Genomic DNA, 26,043 nt, shown 5'->3' with positions numbered 1-26,043 from the left:
TTGCTGTTGTAAACAGTGCTCCAGTGAACATTTGTGTGCATGTGTCCTTATAGTAGAACGATTTAGAGTCCTTGGGATATATACCCAGTAATGGGATTGCTGGGTCAAATGGAACTTCTATTTCTAAGTCCTTGAAGAATCGCCACACTGTCTTCCACAATAATTGAACTAATTTACACTCCCACCAGCTGTGTAATAGTGTTCCATTTCGCCACATCCTCTCTAGCATCTGTTGTCTCCAGATTTTTTAATGATCGCCATTTTAACTGGTGTGAAATGGTATCTCAATGTGGTTTTGATTTGCATCTCTCTAATGACTAGTGACAATGAGAATTTTTTCATGTTTGTTGGCCTCATGTATGTCTTCTTTTGTAAAGTGTCTGTTCATATCCTTTGTCCATTTTTGAATGGGCTTGTTTGTTTTTTTCCTGTAAATCTGTTTGAGTTCTTTGTAAATTATGGATATCAGCCCTTTGTCCGATGGGTAAACTGCAAAAATTTTATCTTATTCTGTTGGTTGCCGATCCACTCTAGTGACTGTCTCTTTTGCCATGCAGAAGCTGTGGAGTTTCATTAGGTCCCATTTGTCTATTTTGGCTTTTGTTGCCAATGCTTTTGGTGTTTTGTTCATGAAGTCCTTGCCTACTCCTATGTCCTGAATGGTTTTGCCTAGATTTCCTTCTAGGGTTTTTATGGTGCCAGGTCTTATGTTTAAGTCTTTAATCCATCTAGAGTTAATTTTAGTGTAAGGTGTCAAGAAGGGGTCCAGTTTCTTCCTTCTGCATATGACTAGGCAGTTTTCCCAACAGCATTTATTAAACAGGGAATCGTTTCCCCATTGCTTGATTTTATCAGGTTTATCAAAGATTGTATTCTTGTAAATATGTGGTGTTGTGTCTGAGGCCTCTGTTCTGTTCCATTGGTCTGTATCTCTGTTTTGGTACCAGTACCATGGTTTTTTGATTACTGTAGCCTTGTAGTATAGTTTGAAGTTTGGTAGTGTGATGCTTTTCACTGTCTTCTTTTTGCTTAGAAGTGACTTGGCTATGCGGGCTCTCTTTTGGTTCCATATGAAGTTCAAGGTGGTTATTTGATTGTTAGGCTAATTGCTGCCTCAACTTTGGGCCTTGTTCCTGGACTATTCAGGGATTCTGTTTCTTTCTGGTTTAGTTTTTGTAGTCTGTATGTATTTAGGAATGTATCCATTTCTTCTAGATTTTCTGATTTATTTGCATAGAGATATTTATAGTATTCTCTAATGATAGTTTGTATTTCTGTGGGATCGGTGGTGACATCCTCTTTATCATTTTTATATTGCATCTGTTTTCTTCTCTCTTTTCTTTATTAGTCTGGCTAGTGGTCTATTTCTTTTGTTCATCTTTTCAAAAAGCCAGCTTCTGGATTCATTGATATTTTTTTTTTCTCTTCGAAGGGCTTTTTGTGTCTCTGTCTCTTTTTTTGTTTGTTTGTTTAATTTTTTATTGGATTTTAGGTTTTGGGGTAAATGAGCAGAGCATGCAAGACAGTTGCGTAGGAACACACATGGCAGTGTGCTTTTCTTTCCTTCTCCCCTTCACCCACATTTGGCATTTCTCCCCAGGCTATCCCTCCCCACCATCCCCTCCCACTTGCCCTCCCCTTTTCCCCCCAATAGACCCCAGTGTTTAGTACTCCCCTTTCTGTTTTAGTTCTGCTCTGATCTTAAGTTATTTCTTGTCCTCTGCTAGCTTTTGAATCTTTGCTCTTGCTTCTCTAGTTCTTTAATTGTGACATTAGGATGTTGATTTTAGATCTTTTTTGCTTTCTCTTGTGGGCATTTAGTACTACATATTTTGTTCTACACACTGCTTTAAAAGTGTCCCAGAGATTCTGATACATTGTGTCTTCATTCTCATTGGTTTCAAAGAGCATTTTTATTTCTGCCTTCATTTCATTATTTATACAGTAGTCATTCAGGAACCGGTTGTTCTGTTTCCATGTAGTTTTGAGGTTTTGAGTGGGTTTCTTAATCCTAAGTTCTAATTTGATTGTAGTGTGGTCTGAGAGATGGTTTGTTAGGATTTCTGTTCTTTTGCATTTGCTGAGGAGTGTTTTGCTTCCATTTATGTGGTCAATTTTAGAATAAGAGTGATGTGGTGCTTAGAATAATGTATATTCTGTGGATTTAGGGTGTAGAGTTTTGTAGATGTCTGTTAGGGCTGCTTGGCCCAGATCTGAGTTCAAGTCCTGGATATTCTTGTTAATTTTCTGTCTCATTGATGTGTCTAATATTCACAGTGGGGTGTTAAAGTCTGTCATTATTATTTTGTGGGACTCTAAGTTTCTTTATAGGTCTCTAAGAATTTGCTTTATGAACCTGGGTACTCTTGTATTGGGTACATAAATTTTGAGAATAGCTCTTCTTGTTGCATTGATCTTTTTACCATTATGTAATGTCTTTTTTTGTGTCTGTTGATCTTTGTTGGTGTAAAATCTGTTTTATCAGAGACTAGGATTGCACCCTCTGCTATTTTTTGCTTTCCATTTGCTTGGAAAATATTTATCTTTTTATTTTGAACCTATGTGTGTCTGTGGACACAAGATGGGTCTCCTGAATACAGCACACTGATGGGTCTTGACTTTATCCAGTTTGCCAGTCTGTGTCTTTTAATTGGGGCATAGCCCATTTACATTTAAGGTTAATATTTTTATGTATACATTTGATCCTGCTATTATGATGCTAGCTGGTTACTTTGCTTGTTAGTTGATGTAGTTTCTTCATAGTGTGGATGGTCTTTATGATACAGTGTGTTTTTACAGTGGCTGGTACCTGTTGTTTTTTTCCGTGATTAGCGCTTTATTCAGGAGCTCTTTCTTGTAAGGCAGGCCTGATGGTGACAAGAGATTATGTCACCATCAGGCCTGCCTTATGAGATGTTGCTTGTCTGTAAAGGATTTTAAGTCTCCTTTACTTATGAAGCCTAATTTGGTTGGATATGAAATTCTGGTTTGAAAATTCTTTTTTGTAAGAGTGTTCAATATTGGCCCCCCTCCCTTCTGGCTTGTAGGTTTTCTGCTGAGAGATCTGCTAATACTCTGATGGGCTCGGGGTAACCTGGCCTTTCTCTCTGGCTGCCCTTAACACCTTTTCTTCATTTCAACCATGGTGAATCTGACGATTATGTGCCTTGGAACCCGGCTGCTCTTGTGGTATATCCTTGTGGTGGTTTCTGTATTTCCTGAATTTGAATGTTGACCTTTTTGCTAGATTGGAGAAGTTCTTTTAGATAATAATCCTGAGTAGTGTTTTCCAACTTGGTTTCATTCTCCCCATCACTTTCAGGTACACTGATCAAATGTGGATTTGGTCTTTCCACATAATCCCATGTTTCTTGGAGGCTTTGTTTGTTTATTTTCACTCTTTTTCTCTAATCTTTCCTTCTTGCTTTCATGGAGTAGATCTTTTTTTTTAAGATGGAGTTTCGCTCTTGTTACCCAGGCTGGAGTGCAATGGCACGACCCCAGCTCACCACAACCTCCGCCTCCTGGGATCAGGCAATTCTCCTGCCTCAGCCTCCCGAGTAGCTGGGATTACAGACATGTGCCACCATGCCCAGCTAATTTTTGTATTTTTAGTAGAGATGGGGTTTCACCATGTTAACCAGGATGGTTTTGATCTCTTGACCTTGTGATCCACCCGCCTCGGCCTCCCAAAGTGCTGGGATTGCAGGCTTCTAATGGAGTAGATCTTAAATCTCTGATAACCTTTCTTATGCTTGATTTACTCAGCTATTGAAACTTCTGTATGTTTCATGAAGTTCTTGTGCTGTGTTTTTCAGCTCCCTTGGGTTGTTTCATGTTCTTCTCTAAACTGGTTGTTCTAGTTAGCAATTTGTCTAACCTTTTTTCAGTGTTCATCGTTTCCTTGCATTGCGTTAGAACATGCTCCTTTAGCTCAGAGACATTTGTTATTACCCACCTTCTAAAGGCTTTTTCTGTCAATTTGCCAAACTCATTCTCTGTCTATTTTTGTTCCCTTGCTGGCAAGGAGTTTTGATTCCTTGAAGGATGAGACGCATTCTGATTTTTTGGAATTTTCAGCCTTTTTGCACTAGTTTATTCCCATCTTTGTGGATTTATCTGTCTTTGGTCTTAAAGTCAGTGACCTTTGGATGGGGTCTCTGAGTGACCATCCGCTTTGTTGATGTTGATATTATTACTTTCTGTTAGTTTTTTTTCTCACAATCAGTCCATTAGGCCCATCTGCTGCAGGTTTGCTGGAGTGTGCTGGAGGTCCACTCCAGGCCCTGCTTGCCTAGGGGGTATCACTGACAGCGGCTCCAAAACAGCAGAGATTGTTGCATGATCCTTCCTTTGGTAGCTTCGGCCCTAGTGGGAAGTGCCGCCGAGTCAGGATATATGGGGATCAGGGAGCCACTTGAGGAGGCAGTCTGTGCCTTATCAGAGCTCAGATGCTATGCTCGAAGATCCTCTGCTCTCTTCAGAGCTGCCAGTCAGAGATGTTTAAGTCTGCTGAAGCTATGTTCACAACCACCCCTTTTTCCAGCCTCTGTCCCAGAAAGGTGGGGATTTATTTATAAGTCCCTGACTGGGGCCACTGCCTTTTTTCATATATGCCCTGCCCAGAAAGGAGGGACTCTAGGTGAAAGTCCCTCAGTCAGTCTGCTGTGCACTTGCTGAGCTGTTGCTCTGCTCAGTCCAAACTATAATTTTAAAGCCACCTACCTACCTGAGCCTCAGCAATGGCAGACGCTCCTCCCCACACCTAGCTTGAGTATCCCAGGTCCAGTTTAGGCTGCTGTACTGGCTGTGAAAATTTCAAGCCAGTGGGTCTTAGCTTGCCGGTGTTCATGGAGGTTGCATCTGCTGAGCCAGACCACTTGGCATTCTAGCGTCAGCCCTCTTTCCAGGGGAGCGAGCGGTTCTGTCTTGCTGGCATTCCAGGTGCCACTGGGGTATAAAAAAACAAAAACAAAACTGCTGCAGCCAGCTCAGTGTCTGCTTAAATAGCTGCCCAGTTTAGAGCTGGAAGCCTGGAGCCTTGGTGGTGTAGGTACCGGAGTGAATCTCCTGGTCTGTGTGTTATGAAGACCATGGGAAAAGCACAGTGTCTGGGCCAGGGTACAGGGCACTGTCTCTCATGGCTTCCCTTGGCTAAGAGAGGAAGTTCTTTGACCCCTTGTGCTTCCTGGGCAAGGTGATGCCTCACTCTGTTTCAACTCCCTCTCTTTGGGCTACGCCCACTGTCTGACCAGTCCCAGTGAGATGAACCTGATAACTCAGTTGGAAATGCAGAAATCACCTGACTTTTTCATTGATCTCTCTGGGACCTGCACATCGGAGTTGTGGCTATTAGGCCATCTTGGACCTACCTTCTATATTTTTTTACATAATTACCTCTCCCAGTGGAATAAATTTCTTTACATGGCTCTGAATTACTCACGTCAGCCTGAAGGAGTCCTTCTGTATTTCCTGTAGGCAGGACTTTGGGAGGCATACTTTCAGAATGTTCACTTCCCTACTAATTTATTGTCTTTTTCCATTGTAGGACTTCAGACATGTCATCCTACTGGCTTCTGGCCTTCATTATTTCTAAGGAGAAATCTGTCAATAATTTTGTTAATCTGTTAATAATCCATTTTGTGTTAAGGATCATGTCTGTCATACTGCTATGAACTTCCATCTTGGTGTCTTATCTTTTGATAGTTCAAATATATGATGTCTCCTAGAGTTTATATAGTCGGAGTGCACTGAACTTCGTGGTTGTAGGTAGACTTTCAGGGCATTCCACAAATTTGGAAATTGTTTAACGATTTTTGCTTCAACTGTTCTTTCTCACCCTCTTTTCTCCTTTTCTTATGAAACTCTCATTCTGCATGTATTGGTTTACTTGATGGTATTGCACAGGTCTCTTAGGAACTGTTTAATATTCTCGTTTTCCCCCTGCTGACTTGATTATTTCAATTGACATGTCTTAGAGTTTGCCAGTTCTTTCTTCTCCCTGTCCAAAGCTCCTTTTGAAACCGTCTTGTAAGTTTCTCACTTTTGCTATGGGACTGAGAGCTTCAGAATCTTGATTTGTTTTTATAATTTTTGGGCCAAAGTCTTGAAACTTTTTGGAGGGACGTTATTCTCCTGATGTCCTTTCATTCTTTGTGCATTGCTTATTTAGCCATTTAAGCCTGTTTAAGAGAGTTGATAGCCTTTATTAAGGCCAATGCCTGGGCTGCCTCAGAGCTTTTCTCTTTTAACTGAAGGGCTATACTTTCTGATTTATTTGTATGCCTCCTAATTTTCCAGACTGAACATTTTCAGTGTTTTGTCAACTCTGAAAATCATGTTATTCTCCTTGTCTTCTCTCAAAAATTGGTTTTTATTGCTTTTATTTATAGTAGTTGTTGTTTGGTTAATAAATTTCCTGAACTAATGTCATTTGGGGATAATTTTAAATTCATATAACACAGATAAACCATCTTAAACTGAAAAGTTTGGTGGCATTTAGTACATTCACAGTGTTGTGCAGCCACCATGTCTCTCTAATTCTAAAACATTTTTATTACTCCAGAAAAAGTCTCAGAGCAATGAAGTAATTTCTCATTCACCTATCCTTCTACCCTTGGACCACAGATTTGTTTTCTGTCACTATGAATGTGTCTCGTTTGCATATTTTCTATAAATGGAATCATATAATATGTGGCCTTTTGTATCTGATTTCCATTACTTAGTAGTGTAATTTCTTCAGAGTTCATCTGTACTGTGGCACATGTCAGATTTTCACTCTTTTTCCATGGCTCAATAATATTACATTATATAGACAGACCACATTTTACTTACCCATGCATCTGTTGAGGCACATTTGTGTTGTTTCCACCAGTTAGCTATTGTGAATACATAATGTGTTCAGATATTTGTTCAAATTCTTTCTTTCAGTTTTTTGGGGTATATACCCAGAAGTGGTATTGGACAGTCATATGGTAATTCTCTTTTTTAGCTTTCTGGGGAACTTCCATACTGTTTTCCCTAGCAGTTTCATAACTGTTTTGCATTCTTGCTAGCCACCCACAAGGGTTCTAATCTGTCTGGATTCCTGCCAGCACTGTTATTTTCTGCGTCTCTCTCATTAAGTGTTCTCTTGGTATCTGTGAAGGTTTTTGTTTGTTTAGTTTTTGTTTTTGTTTTTGAGACAAGGTCTCACTCTGTTGGTCAGACTAGAGTGCAATGGTGCTATTTCTGCTCACTGCAACCTCCGCCTCCCAAGCTCAAGCAATTCTCTTGCCACAGCCTCCCAAGTAGCTGGGATTACAGGTCACACACCACCATGCCTGGCTAATTTTTGTAAATTTTTAGTAGAGGTGTGGTTTCACCATGTTGGCCAGGCTGTTCTTAAATTCCTGACCTCAGATGATTCACCTGTCTCACCACCACAAAGTACTGGGATTACAGGCATGAGCCTCCTGTTCTATATTTATTTCTTTAGTTACATGTTTTCTCTGAATACCACTTGTGAACTTCACAATCTCATTATTGTTGAGGTACATACTTGAAGATAGAGCGTTTTGACTCTTCCTACATCTGTTCCAGCATCTAGAGACATTTTGAGTTCACATCTGACCCATTAGTTTCACCCACACCTCTTTCTGTTTTTCTTTGTCCTTTTTAGGTTGTCCGCACAAACCAGTGTGCAGGGGAATTTGTCATCACTTTTCCTCGTGCTTACCACAGTGGCTTTAACCAAGGCTATAATTTTGCCGAAGCTGTCAACTTTTGCACTGCTGACTGGGTGAGTTGGAATGTGGTGGTGCTGCAGGTAGAAAGTATAAAGAATATGGGTAAGGATTATTGTGGAGACACTAAGCGTGGTCTCCAGAGAGCCACACACAGTCTTGAACACACTTGCAGCTACCTACTGGACGCCAGTGCATTGAACACTACCGCCGGCTTCAGCGCTATTGTGTCTTCTCTCATGAAGAGCTTATCTGCAAGATGGCTGCCTTCCCAGAGAAGTTGGATCTGAATCTAGCAGTGGCTGTACACAAGGAGATGTTCATCATGGTTCAGGAGGAGCGACGTCTACGAAAGGCCCTTTTGGAAAAGGTGAGTGGTCAAGAGCAGGGCTTAGAGATTTAGTCACATGTGCTATGTTACAGAGACACAGACCAACATCGAGTAACCATTTTGTGTCTGACCTTTAAATCATGCATTCTGAAATGGAAAGACAGAGGCTGTGTGTCTTTATATTTTTTCTTCCAATTTCTCTACAGCTATTCTTACAAGGTTGAGTCCACAACAGGGCTCAGTATTGGCTGAGGTGGGGTGTCCACAACCTGCTCCTAGTCTTTACAGTATATGTGGGTTGATACCCCCAGGGCATCACGGAGGCTGAGCGAGAGGCTTTTGAGCTGCTCCCAGATGATGAACGCCAGTGCATCAAGTGTAAGACCACATGCTTCTTGTCTGCCCTGGCCTGCTACGACTGCCCAGATGGCCTTGTATGCCTTTCCCACATCAATGACCTGTGCAAGTGTTCTAGTAGCCGACAGTACCTACGGTGAGCATGGGAACACTGAGGGGATGTGGAGGAGGTTGCAGAGCTGGGCCAGACGTGTACCCTTCCCTGCTTTTTTTCTCTAGGTATCGGTACACCTTGGATGAGCTCCCCACCATGCTGCATAAACTGAAGATTCGGGCTGAGTCTTTTGACACCTGGGCCAACAAAGTGAGAGTGGCCTTGGAGGTAGAGGATGGCCGTAAGCGCAGTGAGTGATGGGAAATGGAAGGACCCCAATAAGCCCTGTATATTTGGGGTATTCACAGCCTTCTTTATGTACTAACACGGCCTACCTGTTGCAACTTTTACTCTCTCTAGGCTTTGAAGAGTTAAGGGCACTGGAATCGGAGGCTCGTGAGAAGAGGTTTCCTAACAGTGAGCTGCTTCGGCGACTAAAGAACTGTCTGAGTGAGGTGGAGGCTTGTATTTCTCAAGTCCTGGGACTGGTTAGTGATCCGGTGGCCAGGTATGTGAGAGGGGAGAAGGCAAACAAGGGTGGCAGTGTGTGAAAATGAATAAGAAAAGTGGACAGACTATAAACAGACAATCCCGTTTGAGGCTGAGGCACGAGAATCACTTGAACCTGGAGGTGTAAGATGCAGTAGCTGAGATCGTGCCATTTTTCTCCAGCCTGGGCAACAAGAGCGAAACCCCATCTCGGAACAACAAAAAAAAGCAGAGACTCAGCATTCGTCAAGTTTTACTGAGAAACGGTACATAATAAATGGACAAAAAAAAAAACCCAAAACAAACAAAAAAACAGTATAATATGAACTAGAAATTACTGAAGTAAACAGTTTCAAACATAAAATAATGTGGCAGTAAGAATAACATACTGGCAAAATTGCAGTCTTGTTCTGCTTCTTAGGAAATCTCATAAAATTATGCAGACATCAGAATTTCCACAAAATTTACTTTTGGCTCTATAGTGAGGTAAAACTTTAGATGTTGAAATAATCCTCGAAATTTATTTAATTCTTAGTTTCCAAATGTACATGACAATAGATACATAGACTTTTCAGATTGAAAAATCAAGTATATGGTTATGTACAGTCAGGCGATGGAGATGTGTTTGAAGAAAAGCATGACTAGACAATTTTGTCATTGTTGCATACATGCCGTCTATCTACATAAACCTGGATGCTGTGACCTCCTACACACCAAGGCTGTGTGGTAGAGCCTATTGCTCCTAGGCTGCAAACCTGCACAGCGTGATACTGTACTGAATATTGTTGGCAGTTGTAACACATTGGTGAGTATTTGTGTGTCAAAATATCGAAATATAGAGTTAATACAATAAAAGTATTGTGAAAGACATAAAATATGGTATACTTACCATGCATGAGACTTGCAGGACAGGAAGTTTCTCTGGGTGAAGAACTGACTGGTGAGAGAATGTGAAGACTTTGGACATGATTGTACACTCCTGTAGATCTACTAAACATGTTACACTTTGGCTACATTGAATTTATATAAAGGTATCTTTCTTTAATGGTAAATTAGCCTCAGCTACTGTAATTTCCTTTTTAACTTTTGTTCAGAGTGTGTCTGCAGATTTGTTCTGTAGGTACACTTGTGTCATGGGGGTTCGTTACACAGTTTATTTCATCACTCAGGTAATAAGCCTAGTATCCCTTAGTTATTTCTCCTATCCTCTATCTCCTTTCATCCTTCACCCCGATAGTCCCCAGTATGTGTTGTATGCATGCATCTGTGTGTTCTCATCATTTAGGTCCTGCTTATCAGTGAAAACGTGCTATTTTATTTTCTCTTCCTGTGCTAGTTTTGCTAAGGATAGTGGCCTCCAGCTCCATCTATGTTTCTGCAAAGGGCATGATCTCGTTCTTGTAATGGCTGCCTTGTATTCCATGGTGTGCATGTACCATTCTTCCTTTACACAAGCTATCATTAATGGGAATTTAGGTTGATTTCATGTCTTTGCTATCATGAGTGGTGCTGCAGTGAGTCTAGCATGGGCATATGTCTTCATGGTAGAAAAATTTATTTAACTTTGGGTATATATCCAGAAATGGGATAGCTGGGTCAAACAAATGGTATTTCTGCCCCTAGATCTTTAAGGAAGTGCCACAGCCTTAACTAATTTACATTCCCACCAACAGTGTCTGTGAGTTCCTTTTTCTCTGCAACCTTACCAGAACCTACTATTTCCTGACTTCCTCATAATTGCCATTCTGACTGGCATGGTGAGGTGGCATCTCACTTTGATTTTATTTTGCATTTGTCTAATGATCACAGAGGCTGAGCTTTTTTTTATATGTTTGTGGGTCGCATGTATGTCTCTGAAAAGTGTCTGTTTATATCCTTTGCCCACTTTGTAATGAGGTTGTTTCTTTTCTTCTTGTAAATTTGTTTAGGTTCTTTTATAGATGCTGGATATTAGATCGTTGTCAGATGCATAGTTTATAAGAACTCTCCCATTCTATAGGTTTTCTGTTTACCGTGTGTGTAGACAGTTTCTTTGTCTGTGCAGAAGCTCTTTAATTAGGACTCATGTCAGTTTTTGCTTTTGTTGCAGTTTGTTTTGACGTCTTCATCATGAAAGATAAAGAAGGCATTTTGTCCATGCCTGTGTGCAGAATGGCATTATCCAAGTTGTCTTCCAGGGCATTTATGGTTTCAGGTTTTACATTTAAGTCTTTAATCCATCTTGAACAGTTTTTGTGAAAGGTATCAGGAATGGGTCCTGTTTCAATTTTCTGCATATGGATTGGGCAGTTAGCTCATCAACATTTATTGAGTAGGGAGTTGTTTTCCCATTGCTGCTTTCTGTCAGCTTTGTCACAGATCAGATGGTTGTAGGTGTGCAGCCTCATTTCTGGGCTTTCTATTCTGTTTCATTGGTCTGTGAGTCTGTGTTTGTTGTCTATTTCATAAACATTGAATTTCTATTTGAATGTTTTACACTTTTCTAATAATGGTTAGCTTAAAACACAAATGCATTGTACAGTTGTACAAAAGTATTTTCTTGTCTCCATATTGTCATTCTGTAAGCTTTTTTTTTTAAATTTAAACTTATTTTGGTTTGTTTTCCATTTCAAACATTTTTATTAAAATTTAAGACATAAAGACACATACTGGCCTAGGCCTACACAGACTCAGGATCCTGAATATCACCATCTTTCCCCATCCACATCTTATTCTAATGGAAGATGTTAGTTATGGCACTGACACATGTATAAATGTATCTGATATGATAACAGTGCCTTCTCCTGGAGTACTTCCTGAAATTCCTTTTGAGGCTCCCTGACAGTTAACTTTTGTTTATAGTAGGAGTATATTCTAAAATAGTGATTTTTAAAAAAGTAGTGTGGTGTCAAGACATTAACCAGTTCATAGCCATTTGTTATCATTAGTATTACATACTTTATGTGATGGATATGCTAGATAGACTTATATGACAGGCAGCAAGGTGGGTTGTTAACACTAGCATCACCACAGACACACGAGGAATGTATTGCAATTTTACAGCTGCTATGCTGTCAGCAGGTGATAGGAATGTTTCAGTACTGTTATAATTTTACAAGCCCACTATTAAATATGAGGTTTGTCACTCACTGAAAGGTCATGTGGTGCATGAGTGTAAACTGAAAATTTTAGGTAAAAGCAGAAATAACAGTAATCGTTAATCACAATGCTAACTCGAGTCATGTCTTATTAAGAACTATTAAAAAAATAAAGCTTTGTTAGTAGTAAGGAATTTTAGATGAAGTAGGTCATTGTGAGAGTAAAGATACCAAGACTATAAAGCAAGGGTGTACATTTGAAGCAGTTTCTGCCTGAGAATATAAGTAATTTTTTCAATGAACTTTAAGGGAACATAGATTTTGAAGTGGAGAAGAACACAGCAAAATAGATATTATACAATTTATTATTTTGGGCCTGTTTGAAGAATAGGTCTGGCAGGATGTGACATGGTCTGATTTAAAATAAATAAACTGATGAGGAAGCTTTTTAAACAGTCCACCACATAATTATTAGCCTGAGCTATAATTGAGATTGTAAATAGCCATTTTTCCTTTTCTGCTCCACCTAGATTTTCAATGGCCCGTATTTCCTCGGCTTAGGGCTTAGTTTCTTGTGTTTTGTCTTTATTCTCAGGTTTGCCACATTTTAGAAACACATTGTTTCAAATACTCTTAAATAGTCTTACCTGTTCTTTTTTTTTTTTTTTTTTCTGAGATGGAGTTTTGCTCTTGTTACCCAGGCTGGAGTGCAATGGTGCGATCTCGGCTCACTGCAACCTCCTCTGTTCAGGCAGTTCTCCTGCCTCACCCTCCTCAGTAGCTGGGATTACAGACACGCACCACCTTGCCCAGCTAATTTTTTTGTATGTTTAGTAGAGATGGGGTTTCACCATGTTGACCAGGATGATCTCCATCTCTTGGCCTCGTGATCCACCCACCTCAGCCTCCCAAAGTGCTGGGATTACAGGTTTCAGCCACCATGCCTGGCTTCCTACTTGTTCTTAACCTCTTTTATGATTGCTGTCTTTCTTTATAACATGGAAACATAAAATTTTATAAATTTCACTTTTATGGATAACTCCTTTCCTGACTCTAGTTCAGGTAAAATAAGGCTTTTCCAGCTTGAACCGATGATACTCACATATCATGACCTTGGGTTTCAATTTCAGACTGTCTTTAGTTTTCCTCCTGTATTTAACTTTCAGGCCTCTTCAGTTCTTCTTTTTTAGGCAGTGGAACCAAAGAGTAAATCTTGGAATGTGCCATCATTGGTACTGTTTCACTTCTGACATAATGAACTTTTACTTCTTTTTGGTCTAGAGTAAATTTATTATTCTGACCATTATCATCACGTAGCCCTCCTTGCTGCTGCTTTCTTTTAAAATTTATTTATTGGCTGGGTGAGGTGGCTCAAGCCTGTAATCCCAGCACTTTGGGAGGCCGAGGCGGGTTTATCACGAGCACAAGAGATCGAGACCATCCTGGTCAACATGGTGAAACCCCGTCTCTCCTAAAGATACAAAGAATTAGCTGGGCACGGTGACACGTGCCTGTAATCCCAGCTACTTAGGAGGGTGAGGCAGGAGAATTTCCTGAACGCGGGAGGCGGAGGTTGCAGTGAGCGCCATTGCACTCCAGCCTGGGTAACAAGAGGGAAACTCCATCTAAAAAAAAAATTTTATTTATTACACTTTAAGTTCTGCGGTACATGTGCAGATTGTGGAGGTTTGTTACATAGGTATATACTTGTCCTGCTGGTGGTTTGCTGCATCCATTGCCCCATCATCTACATTAGGTATTTATATATTTTAATACTATTGCTCCCCAATCCCCCCAGCCCCCTGCTACTCCTCCCCAGCCCCCAGCCACCCGGGCTCTGGTGTGTGATGTTCCCCTCCTGGTGTCTGTGTGTTCTTATTGTTCAACACCCACTTATGAGTGAGAACATATGGTGTTTGGTTTTCTGTTCTTGTATCAGTTTTGGTGTGAATGATGGTTTTCCAGATTCATCCATGTCCCTGCAAAGGACATGAACTCATTCTTTTTTTCTGGCTGCATTGTATTCTATGCTGTATATGTGCCACATTTTCTTTATCCGGTCTATCATTGATAGGCATTAAGGTTGGCTTCGAGTCTTTGCTATTGTGAGCAGTGCTTCAGTAAATATACATGTTCATGTGTCTTTATGACAGAATGGTTCATAAACCTTGGGTATATTCCAGTAATGGGATTGCTGGGTCAAATGGTATTTCTACTGCTGGATCCTTGAGGAATCGCCACACTGTCTTCCACAATGGTTGAATTAGTTTACACTCCCACCAACAGTGTAAAAATGTTCCTATTTCTCCACATTCTCTCCAGCATCTGTTGTCTCCAGATTTATGTAGTGATGGCTATTCTAACTGGCGTGAGATGGTATCTCAATGTAGTTTTGACTTGAATTTCTCTAATGACCACTGATGATGAGCATTTTTTCATATGTTTGTTGGTGGCATAAACATCTTTTGTAAAGTGTCTGTTTATATCCTTTGCCCACTTTTTGATGGGGTTGTTGGTTTTTTTCTTGTAAATTTGTTTACATACACTTATGAATTTGTTTAAGATTCTGGATGTTAGCCCTTTGTCAGATGGGTAGATTGCAAAGAAATTTATCCATTCTGTTGGTTACCAGCTGACTCAATTTACGGTTTCTTGGGCTGTGCAGAAGTTCTGAAGTTTAATTAGATTCCATTTGTCTATTTTGGCTCTTGTTACCATTGCTTTCAGTGTTTTAGTCATGAGTCCTTTTCCATGCCTATGTTCTGAATGGTATTACCTAGTTTTGTTCTAGAGATTTTGTGGTGTTAGGTCTCATGTTTACATCTTTAATTTAGGTAGAGTTAATTTTTCTATGCGGTGTAAAGAAGGGATCCAGTTTCAGCTTTCCACATCTGGCTGGTGAGTTTTCCCAACATCATTTATTAAATAGGGAATCCATTCCCCATTGCTTTTGTCAGGTTTGTCACAGATCAGATGGTTGTAGTTGTATGGCATTCTCTCTGAGGCCTCTATTCTGTTCCATTGGTCCATATCCCTGTTTTGGTAGTGGAGTCATGCTGTTTTGATTACTGTAGACTTGTGATATAGTTTGAAGTCAGGTGGTATGCTGCCTCCAGCTTTTTTTTTTTTCCCCTTTGCTCAGGATTGTTTTGGATATGCAGGCTCTTTTGTCGTTCAATATGAATTTCAAGGTGCTTTTTTCCAGTTCTGTGAAGAAAGTCATTGGTAGCTTGATGAGGACAGCATTGAATTTATAAATTACTTTGGGCAGTATGACCATTTTCACGATACTTGATTCCTCCTAACCATGAGCATGGAATGTTTCTCCATGTGTTTGTATCATCTCTTATTTCCTTGAACATTGGTTTATACTTTTCCTTGAAGAGGTCCTTTACATTTCTTGTTAGTTGTATTTCTAGGTATTTTTTTCCTCTTTGTAGCAATTGTGAATGGGAGTTCACTCATGATATGGCTCTCTGTTATTGGTGAATAGAAATGCTTGTAGTTTTTGCACATTGATTTTGTATCTAGAGACTTTGCTGAAGGTAAGCTTCTCAGCTCAAGGAGGTTAGGAGCTTAGACAATGGGATTTTCTATATCTACAGTCATGTCATTTACAAACAGGGATCATTTGACATCCTCTCTTCAGATTCACATAGGCTCCATTTCTGTCTCTTGCCTGATACCTATAGCCAGAACTTCTAGTACTTTATTGAATAGGAGTGATGAGAGAGGGCATCCTTGTGTGTACCAGTTTTCCAAGGGAATGCTTCCAGTTTTTGCCCATTCAGTATGATAGTGGCTGTGGGTTTGTTCTAAGTAGCCTTTGTTATTTTGAGATACATTTCATCAACACCTAGTTTATTGAGACTTTTTAGGATAAAGGCTGTTGAATTTTGTTGAAGGACTTCTCCACGTCTATTGAGATAATCATGTGGGGTTTTTGACTCTGATTTTGTTGATGTGATGGATTACATTTTTAGATTTGTGGATGATGAACCAGCCTTACATCCCTGGGGTGAAGCCAACTTGATTGTGAGGATAAGCTTTTCAATGTGCTGGTGCATTTGGTTTGCCAGTATTTTATTCAGGACTTTTGCATCAATGTTCATCATGGGTCCTGGCATGAAATTTTGTTTATTAATTGTGTCTCTGCTGGGTTTTGGTATCAGGATGATGTTGGTCTCATAAACCATGGTAGGAAGGATTCCCTCTGTTTTGAGTTGTTTGAAGTTGTTTTGGAAGGAATGGTGCCAGTTCCTCGTACATCTGGTAGAATTGGACTGTGAACCTACCTGGTGCTGGACTTTTTTTGGTTGGTAGACTATTAATTGATGCCTCAATTTCAGATAACGTTATTAGTCTATTCAGGAATTCAACTTTTTCCTGGTTTAGCCTTGGGAGGGTGTAGGTGTTAAGGAATTTATCTGTTTCTTCTATATTTCCTGTTTTATTTGCATAGAGGTGTTTGTAATAATCTCTGATGGTAGTTTGTGTTTCTGTGGGATGGAGGTAATCTCCTTTGTAATTTTTTTATTGCATCTATTTGATTCTTTTCTCTTTTCTTTTTTATTAGTCTGGCTGGGGTTCTATTTTATTGATCTATTCAAAAATCCAGCTCCTGGATTTATTGATTTTTTGAAGGATTTTTGGTGTCTCTATCTCTTTCAGTTCTGCTTTAATCTTAGTTATTTCTTGCCTTATGGTAGCTTTTGAGTTCGTTTGATGTTTCTCCTCTAGTTCTTTTAATTGTGACATTGGGATGTCGATTTTGTATCTTTCCTTACTTCTCTGGTGGGCATTTAGTGCTATAAATTTTCCTCTAGACACGGCTTTAAATGTTTCCCAGAGATTCTTGTACATTGTGCCTTTGTTCTCATTGGTCTTGAAAAACTTTATTTCTGCCTTCATTTCATTATTTATCCAGTAATCATTCAGGAGCAGGTTGTTCCATTTCCATGTAGTAGTGTGGTTTTTGAATGAGTTTCTTAATCCTGAGTTCTAATTTGATAGCACTGTGGTCTGAGAGACTGTTGGTTATGATTTCTGTTCTTTTACATTTGCTGAGGAGTGTTTTATTTCTAATTATGTGGTGACTTAGAATAAGAGTGTTGTGGAGCTATGAAGAATGTATACTCTGTGGTTTTTGGGTGTAGAGTTCTGTAGATGTCTATTAGGTCTGCTTGGTCCAGATATGAGTTCAACTCCTGAATATCCTTATTAATTTTTTGTCTCATTGATCTGTCTAGTATTCACAGTGGGGTGTTAAAGTCTACCACTACTATTGTGTGGGAGTCTGAGTCTTTTTGTAGGTCATTAATACAACTTGCTTTGTGTATCTGGGTGCTCCTGTATTGGGTGCATATATAGTTAGGATAGTTAGCTGTTCCTATTGCATTAATCCCTTCACCATTACATTATGCCCTTCTTTGTCTCTCTTGATCTTTGTTGGTTTAAAGTCTGTTTTATCACAGACTGGGATTGCAATGCCCTGCCCTTTTTTTTTCCATCTCCATTTCCTTGGTAAATCTTCCTCCATCTCTTTATTTTGAGCCTGCGTGTGTTTTTGCATGCGAGATGGGTCTCCTAAATACAGCACAGTGATGGGTCTGACTCTCTACTTAATTTGCCAGACTGTGTTTTTAATTGGGCCATTTAGGCCATTTATGTTTAAGGTTAATATTGTCATGTGTGAATTTGATCCAGTCATTTTGATGCTAGCTGGTTGTTTTTTGTCTGCTAGTTCATGCAGTTTCTTCATAATGTTGATAGTCTTTACAGTTGATATGTTTTTGCAGTGGCTGCTACTGGTTGTTCCTTTCCATGTTTAGTACTCTGTTCAGGTGCTCTTATAGGGCAGGCCTGGTGGTGACAGAATCTCTCAGCAGTTGCTTGTCTGTAAAGGATTTTCTTTCTCCTTTGCTTATGAAGCTTAGTTTGGTTGGATATGAAATTTTAGGTTGAACATTCTTTTCTTTAAGGTTGTTGAATATTGGCCCCCACTCTCTTGTGGCTTGTAGGGTTTCTGTCAAAAGATCCAATCTGAGTATGATGGGCTTCCCTTTGTGGGTAACCCGACCTTTCTCTCTGGCTGCCCTGAGCATTTTTTTTTTTATTTCCACCCTGGTGAATCTGACAATGACGTGCCTAGGAGTTGCTCTTTTCGAGGAATACCTTTGTGGTGTTCTCTGTATGTCCTGTATTTGAATGCTGGCCTGCCTTGCTAGGTTGGGGAGGTTCACCAAGATAACATCCTGAGGAATGTTTCCCAACTTTGTTTCGCTCTCTTTATCACTTTCAGGTACACCGATCAAATGTAGATTTGGTCTTTTTACATAATCCCTTAGTTCTTGGAGGCTTTGTTTATTTCTTTTCACTTGTTTTTCTCTAGTCTTGCCTTCTCACTTTATTTCATTGAGTCGATCTTCAGTCTCTGATAGTTTTTCTTTTGCCTGGTCAATTTGGCTATTGAAACTTGTGTATGCTTCACAAAGTTCTTCTGCTGTGTTTTTCAGCTCCATCAAGTCATTTCTGTCCTTCTCTACACTGGCTATTCTAGTTAGCATTTCATCTAACCTTTTTTCAAAGTTCTTAGTTTCCTTACATTGGGTTAGAACATGCTCCTTTAGCTCAGAGAAGTTTGTTATTACCCACCTCCTGAAGCCTGCTTCTGTCAGTTCATCAAACCCCTTCTCCATCCAGTTTTGTTCCCTTCCTGGTAGTGGGTTGTCATGCCTTGGAAGAGAAGAGGCATTCTTGATTTTGGCAATCTCAGTCTTTTTGCACTGGTTCCTTCCCATCTTTGTGGATTTATCTACCTTTCATCTTTGAAGTTGGTGACTTTTAGATGTGTTTTCTGAATAGACCTCCTTTCCATTGATGTTGAGGCTATTTCTTTCTGTTTGTTAGTTTTCCTTCTAAGAGTCAGGCTACCCTGCTGCAGGTCTGCTGGTGTTTGCTGGAGGTCCACTCCAGACCCTGCTTGCCTGGTAGTCACCTACCTTCAGGGGCTGCAGATCAGCAAAGATTACCACCTGTTCCTTCCTCTGGTAGCTTCATCCCAAAAGGGTATCTGTCAGATGTTAGCCAGAGGTCTCCTGTATGACATGTCTCCCAGTTAGGGTACACACAGGGTGGGGTTAGGAGGGCTGGGTGGTCAGGGAGCCACTTGAGCAGGCAGCCTGTCCCTTAATAGAGCTCAAGCTCTGTGCTAGGTGAACTGTTGCTTCCTTCAGGGCTGCTGGGCAGGGATATTTAAGTCTGCTGAAGAGGAGCTTCACAACTGCCCCTTTTCCCAGGTGCTCTGTCCCAGGAAGATGGGGGCTTTTTAAGCCTCTGATAGGCTATCCTTTTTTTAGAGTTGCCCAGCCCAGCACCCTCCTTGCTTCTTAATCCTCCCATTGCATTGTATTTAAAAATTCTTGTACTTCAGTTTCTGCCTTAATAGATGTATTGTGTTTTGTCTCACTGTGAAATCTCCTATTCCTGAATCCTATTGGCTATTTGTTTTTATGTCTCTTCCTCATTCTTTAAGTGTTAACTGGATGACTGTTGAAAATATAACTTAAGCTATCTTTGGGCCATTTCACATTTCTCTTGCTGCCTATTTATATTTATTCTTCTTCTTCTTTCAAATATTTCTAGCCATTTGGTATTATGTTAGTAGTAGCCACAGTGGTAGCAGATTAATATGGTTACCTTTCCTCAAGGAACTGGACTCTGTCACTTTGACATCTGTAGTTTCCACTAAATGCTTCTGTCAACTACCTACAGGTGTTTTTCTCAAATCTTAACTTACTGGTCAGTATCTCTGCACTTAGCAAAAACCTTTGTGTATATTACGGAAATACAAAAGGGAAAAAAAGACATTAAAACTCACAAATTGTTTGAAATATGGCCTTAGGAGGTTCACTGACCAAGTTCTTTCTTCCTGATTCCTGCAGGATGGACTCTCCACATCTGACCTTGACTGAGCTCCGGGTACTTCTTGAGCAGATGGGCAGCCTGCCCTGTGCCATGCATCAGATTGGGGATGTCAAGGTAAGGAGGGCCTAGCAAGATGAAATTTTTGTTAACAACAAATACTCAGGAAGTCTGACACATTAGGAAAGCTCGAGAACCTAATTATTCTAAACAACCTTCTTACAATAAAAGGGTCTTTCCTAGAAGTGATGGAGTTCAGTGTTCTCATACTGACTCTGTCTTTACAGGGTATAAGGAAATATCCTTGAAGACTCAAATAATTAAAAACTTTAAAGAAGGGCCTATATAAGATCTAGCTCTTGGGAGTGGGATGGAGAGGTTTATTTGTTTATTTTTATGTTTTTGTGTTTTTATTTTTATTTTTTCCCTCTAGACACTAGAGTCTTAGAAAGCTTATTAGAGGGATAAGGTTGTATTAAATTAGGTCTGGAAAAAGATACCTTAGGTAATTAAAGGATAAAAAATGGCATTCTGGGTCAACAGAAGACCTTTGTTAGTATCAAGTAGATGATGTTTTAGTATATGGTTGAGAATAAGTGTAAAGCAACAGTGAATGCCTGTGAGAGAAGATGGGAAGTGAAGCAAATCTTGGTGGTTGAGAATTTATGTGGCTAAAGAATCTGCATTTTATTCTATGTCCTTGCAGGATATCCTGGAACAGGTGGAGGCCTACCAAGCTGAAGCTCGTGAGGCTCTGGCCTCACTGCCATCTAGTCCAGGGCTATTGCAGTCCCTGCTGGAGAGGGGCAAGCAGCTAGGTGTGGAGGTGCCTGAAGCCCATGAGCTTCAGCAGCAGATGGAGCAGGCACAATGGCTAGATGAAGTGAAACAGGCCCTGGCCCCTTCATCCCACAGGGGCTCTCTGGTCATCATGCAGGGGCTTTTGGTTATTGGTGCCAAGATAACCTCCAGCCCTGCTGTGGACAAGGCCCGGGCTGAGCTTCAAGAATTGCTGACCATTGCAGAGTGCTGGGAAGAAAAAGCTCATTTCTGCCTGGAGGCCAGGTGGGGCCTAGCGTCCTAGCATCTCCCTGTCTGTGTCTTGACTATAATCCTCAAAGTTTGGGGGTGACCCTAAGTATTACGATTTCTATGGGTGCCCTTAGGTACCAGACTTCCAGTCGGGCATCTACTAAACTCCAAAGGATTGGCATGACATGCCATTGAGTCCCATCTATATGACATGCCATGCTAATGTTTCAGTGTTGTAGAGGCAACAATTGGTGATATATTCCTTGGAAGACTTAGTTTTCAGGTGAATGGATGCAGAATGTGACTTACAAGAAACCTGTATGCCCCTTGCAATGCTAGAAAGTTCCGCTTTGTGGCTCATTTACTCTGTCACACTTTTCATTGCTTATGTTTTTAGCAAGGAAACATAGGACTAAAAAGGCGAGCATGTATACCTGTAATATGTAATGATAGGTTTCTCTTTTTCCAAAAAATTCTAGGCAAAAGCATCCACCGGCCACACTGGAAGCCATAATTCGTGAGACAGAAAACATCCCTGTTCACCTGCCTAACATCCAGGCTCTCAAAGAGGCTCTGACTAAGGCACAAGCGTGGATTGCTGATGTGGATGAGATCCAAGTGAGGATCAGATTTCCTGCCTACCACTTCAGGCCAGCAATTAGAAGAGAGACAGATATACCTTATATATATATTTTTTCTGTTGGGTTGCACCAGAAGGTGAAGGTGGGAAGTTAGAGGATTCCTTGAGGGAGCTGACTTAGTTTTCCCTTGAGGGAAGAGAAGCATGAACATGGGCATATAGTTAAGCAGAGACTATCAATATAGACAAGCGGATAGAGGAAGCAGGACACAACAGAATAACTTGCCTATGTAGAATTTTTGGTTCTGAGCCAATGAAAGTAGGAGTTCTGAGAGAAAAGTGGTTTCTATCCCATTTTTTCCTTAAGAAAACATCTACATATTTTTGTTCCTGTGATTATACAGTATAATACCCAGTATTACGAAGCACAGATTTAGACACAGTATTATTGACATACTTTAAATCAACTGTCTGTTTTTCCCATCCCAGAGTGGTGACCACTACCCCTGTCTGGATGACTTGGAGGGCCTGGTGGCTGTGGGCCGGGACCTGCCTGTGGGGCTTGAAGAGCTGAGACAACTAGAGCTGCAGATATTGACAGCACATTCCTGGAGAGAGAAGGCCTCCAAGATCTTTCTCAAGAAGAATTCTTGCTACACGCTGCTGGAGGTGAGGTCTAGGATCCTCTTCTGCATCTGGACTGGCTGCTCTGAGATGGCGTGTATGATGAGAACATAGGTTTTTTTTGTTTGTTTTTTTTTGTTTTTTTAGGGGGCACCTCGGTAGGAAGGAGAAGGTGTGGGAGGTGAGGGAAGCCTGGTCATTTCCTCTCTGTCTGCCTTCCTGCCTCAGGTGCTCTGCCCATGTGCAGATGCTGGCTCAGAAAGCACCAAGCGTAGCCGGTGGATGGAGAAGGAGCTGAGTTTGTACCAGTGTGACACAGAGCTGCTGGGGCTGTCTGCAGAAGACCTCAGAGACCCAGGTTCTGTGGTAAGGAGCATGGCCCAGATGGGGAAAACGTGGGTTCTGGGTATCTCTCTGAAGTGAGGAGAGCCTGGTGATGATAGGGTGCCTGAGCCCTATCACCACAAATTTCTGTTCTCCTAGTTAAGGAGCCAGGCATTAGGGTGCCAGACAACGGCAAGGGTGGGCTGCTGACCTACATTCCTTCTCTTCTGGACATGGTAGATTGTGGCCTTCAAGGAGGGGGAACAGAAGGAGAAGAAGGGTATCCTGCAGCTGCGTCGTATCAACTCAGCCAAGCCCAGTCCACTGGCACCACACCCCATGGCCTGCTCTGCAACTTCTATCTGTGTGTGTGGGCAGGTTCCAGCTGGGGTGGGAGCTCTTCAGTGTGACCTGTGTCAGGACTGGTTCCATGGGCAATGTGTCTCGGTGCCCCGTCTCCTCAGCTCTCCAAGGCCCAATCTCACCTCATCTCCACTGCTGGCCTGGTGGGAATGGGACACAAAATTCCTGTGTCCACTGTGTATGCGCTCACGACGGCCACGCCTAGAGACAATCCTATCCTTGCTGGTTGCCCTGCAGAGACTGCCTGTCCGGCTGCCTGAGGGTGAGGCTCTTCAGTGTCTCACAGAGAGGGCCATTGGCTGGCAAGACCGTGCCAGAAAGGCTCTGGCCTCTGAGGATGTGACCGCTCTGTTGCGACAGCTGGCTGAGCTTCGCCAGCAGCTAGAGGCCAAACCCAGGCCAGAGGAGGTCCCCGCCTACACTTCAGCCATTGCCTTTGACCCTATCAGAAAAGGCAGTGGCAACACTATGTCTCAGGTGAGCTGTCCAGGCCACCCACTGTCCTCACATTTCTGACTTCTAGCCCCTGTCCTTTTGGCTTGATCCAGCTTTGTCTGGTCTCCAATTTGCAGTCTCCTGTGGCCTAGCCTCTTTGTCGCATTCTGCACCCATCCGGATCCTTTCCTGCTCCCCGCTGGAAGCCTATGTTGACTCTCCTTCAGAAGATAGAGGCTCCCAAGTTTGGGGGCTGTGAAAGAAAAGATAGGACTTGGTTCATCAGCTCAATTATTCTTCATTTCCCTGATAGGTCCAAGGGCTGCTGGAGAATGGAGAAGGTGGGACCAGTCCTGAGAACATAGCTCCAGCGAAGGGCTCTGATAACACAGGTGTGGTTTGGGTAGGCTGTTGGCTACACATTACCAAGTGACCCATGTTGTTTGTCAGCTTTGTTGTGGCCATGAAGGATAAGACCAAGAGTGGCCTCTAACCAAGTCTGTCCCTGCACCCTCACCCCACCTTCCATCCAGACCTGGAGCTACTGTCCTCACTGTTGCCGCAGTTGACTGGCCCTGTGTTGGAGCTGCCTGAGACAACCCGGCTGCCCCTGGAGGAACTCATGATGGAAGGGGACCTGCTCGAAGTAACCCTGGATGAGAACCACAGCATCTGGCAGCTGCTGCAGGCTGGACAGCCTCCAGACTTGGAGAGGATTCGCACTCTTCTGGAGGTAGGAAGGGGGGTACTGGGCAGGGCAGGAGATCAGGTCCAGCAGGCAGGGATCCCAGTCCTGATCTTTTTCTGCTTGTGTGTGTGTGTGTGTGTGTGTGTGTGTGTGTGTGTATGAATGCAGCTGGAAAAGCTTGAACATCAAGGGAGTCGGACAAGGAGCCGGGCTCTGGAGAGGCGACGACGGCGACAGAAGGTGGATCAGAGTAGGAAGGGTGAGGATCTTGTTCAAGAGGAGCTGCAGTCAAAACGGGCTCGGAGCTCCTTGATTAAATCTGAGGAGGGCCAAGGAAGAGAACATTTACAAGAGAAAGCAGACTGTGAAAATATGTTCCTGACACCTTCCGCAGACCACATCCCCTTCTCGAAAGGAAACCAGAATAGCTTATAACACAAGGATTCAGGCTCCTCAGCTTCTTGTCCTTCATTAATGCCTTTGCTACAATGCTCCTTCTCTCATCATCAAGAGTTGTGATAGTAGCACCAAAGGTTGTTTGTGGTTGTTTTTGTCTGTTTCATAAATCCCACTGCCTCCATGCCTATACCTCAGAAGGAGTTTATTTCCTACCTAGAATTTTTCACTGCCAATTTTTGATATCTTCACTCCTAGAGTGATTGTTTAAAGCTTGGTTCTTAAAGTCCATGAACTGATGGCCAGAAGTGTCTTGCCAGCAGCATTCCTGCTAGCATACGAAAGTGGTTTCCTATGCCAGTTTCATTCTAGTCTGAATAAGGGCAAAGAATCTTGAGAAAGGCCAAAGTGCATACCTTTATTTCTTACCTGCCCCCAACTCCACAACCCACCACCCTGCCCCTCCCTGATCCTCTATTTCTGTACTCCTTTTTCTTTTTTTTTTTTTTTTTTTGGTCCCTGTGTCTTTAAAATATTTTGGTGCTTCAAAACTTGTACCTTCATTCTACTTCCTTTTCTTTTCTCCCCTGGGTCATACTGTAAAAGAAGATAGTGTATGGTGTAATTACTTGTAAAGACCAATAAGAACAGAGTAAAACAAAAATTTCATCACTCTACCTGTTGTCTATTTTTTTTTAAGTTCATTTCCTTTCTTAAAAATAGAACAATGAATGGATTTGGAGGCTATGCATATGATTTGAACTTTTTAAAGTAGAAGAGTGAAGGATTGAGGTTGGAAAACACAACAGTAGCATGGGTCAACATAATTTGTAATCATCTTTTTAGGGGGAGCAGGGAAGGGTAGCTTTTATTTACAAAATGTGTGTGAGACTTATGCCAAGGTGATTGTTTTCTCAAAGGATGTCCACGTGACCCAGCATCAGCAATAGAAGATTTATCTATTCTGCACTTAACTGCCTTGAGCTTCTTATTGAAAAATCTATTGGCTGGACTTACATGTGCCAATATCTGGGTTATTTGTTGTTTTGCCTTGTTGAACTATGAGTCAGTCCCCTTTGGATGCATCACAGTATCTTAGTTACAGTTGCTTAATAGTGAGTCTTAGAACAGGGTAAACAGATTAGTCTCTACTCTATTCTTTTTCAAAGTGTTTCAGCAAGTCAAGTCCCCAGCTGTATTTTCAGTATCCAGTTGCTTTTTTATCCTTAATCTGATTGAGTTGAACTGAAAGAAATTTTCTCCCTCAGTATTTTCCGTTCTCTCAAATGGTCAATAAAATAGTCAACCTAAGTCATTTGTTGTAAGAATTCAGTAAAATTGTTATGTAAATATTTCAGGTGAAATGAGTATGATACCATTAATCAATTCATGTTCTTGCCTTGTGTCTCTCTGGGGGATGTACTCATATACACTGTATTATGCATCTCCTAATCCCTTATAAGGTGAACACATTCTGTCATCCTGGATTGAATCTCATATACTTTTTCACCTTACGCCTGCTGACTTCAGTCAGTGTAGATCAAATGATGTCCCCTAGCAGCTTCTCATGCCTATAATCATATTATTTTCACTATTGTCTACCCTT

The 26,043-nt window shown here is 41.4% G+C and overlaps 1 protein-coding gene across 6 annotated transcripts in view; it reads left to right on the top strand.

Moving 5' to 3' along the window:
• Positions 1 to 25,114, top strand: part of KDM5D (lysine demethylase 5D) — a 59,606-nt gene extending 34,492 nt beyond the window's left edge. For 5 of the 6 annotated variants that reach the window (XM_035289837.3, XM_035289840.3, XM_035289836.3 and 2 more), the window contains 14 exons: positions 7,661 to 7,780; positions 7,900 to 8,094; positions 8,367 to 8,548; positions 8,632 to 8,756; positions 8,867 to 9,014; positions 20,016 to 20,112; positions 20,702 to 21,060; positions 21,507 to 21,645; positions 22,097 to 22,276; positions 22,460 to 22,597; positions 22,796 to 23,395; positions 23,667 to 23,745; positions 23,887 to 24,086; positions 24,210 to 25,114. In XM_035289837.3, coding sequence (XP_035145728.1) covers positions 7,661 to 7,780; positions 7,900 to 8,094; positions 8,367 to 8,548; positions 8,632 to 8,756; positions 8,867 to 9,014; positions 20,016 to 20,112; positions 20,702 to 21,060; positions 21,507 to 21,645; positions 22,097 to 22,276; positions 22,460 to 22,597; positions 22,796 to 23,395; positions 23,667 to 23,745; positions 23,887 to 24,086; positions 24,210 to 24,476 — 2,829 coding nt within the window. In that variant the 3' untranslated portion in view covers positions 24,477 to 25,114. The remainder of the gene's footprint in view (positions 1 to 7,660; positions 7,781 to 7,899; positions 8,095 to 8,366; positions 8,549 to 8,631; positions 8,757 to 8,866; positions 9,015 to 20,015; positions 20,113 to 20,701; positions 21,061 to 21,506; positions 21,646 to 22,096; positions 22,277 to 22,459; positions 22,598 to 22,795; positions 23,396 to 23,666; positions 23,746 to 23,886; positions 24,087 to 24,209) is intronic. The other variant, XM_035289843.3, reaches the window with a different exon arrangement.
• Positions 25,115 to 26,043: the final 929 nt, after the last annotated feature.

The sequence above is a fragment of the Callithrix jacchus genome, chromosome Y (genome assembly GCF_049354715.1).
Source record: "Callithrix jacchus isolate 240 chromosome Y, calJac240_pri, whole genome shotgun sequence".
Taxonomy (NCBI): Eukaryota; Metazoa; Chordata; class Mammalia; order Primates; family Cebidae; genus Callithrix; species Callithrix jacchus.
The sequence above is the reverse complement of the archived record's forward strand: the minus strand, read 5'-3'. Positions and strand labels throughout refer to the sequence as shown.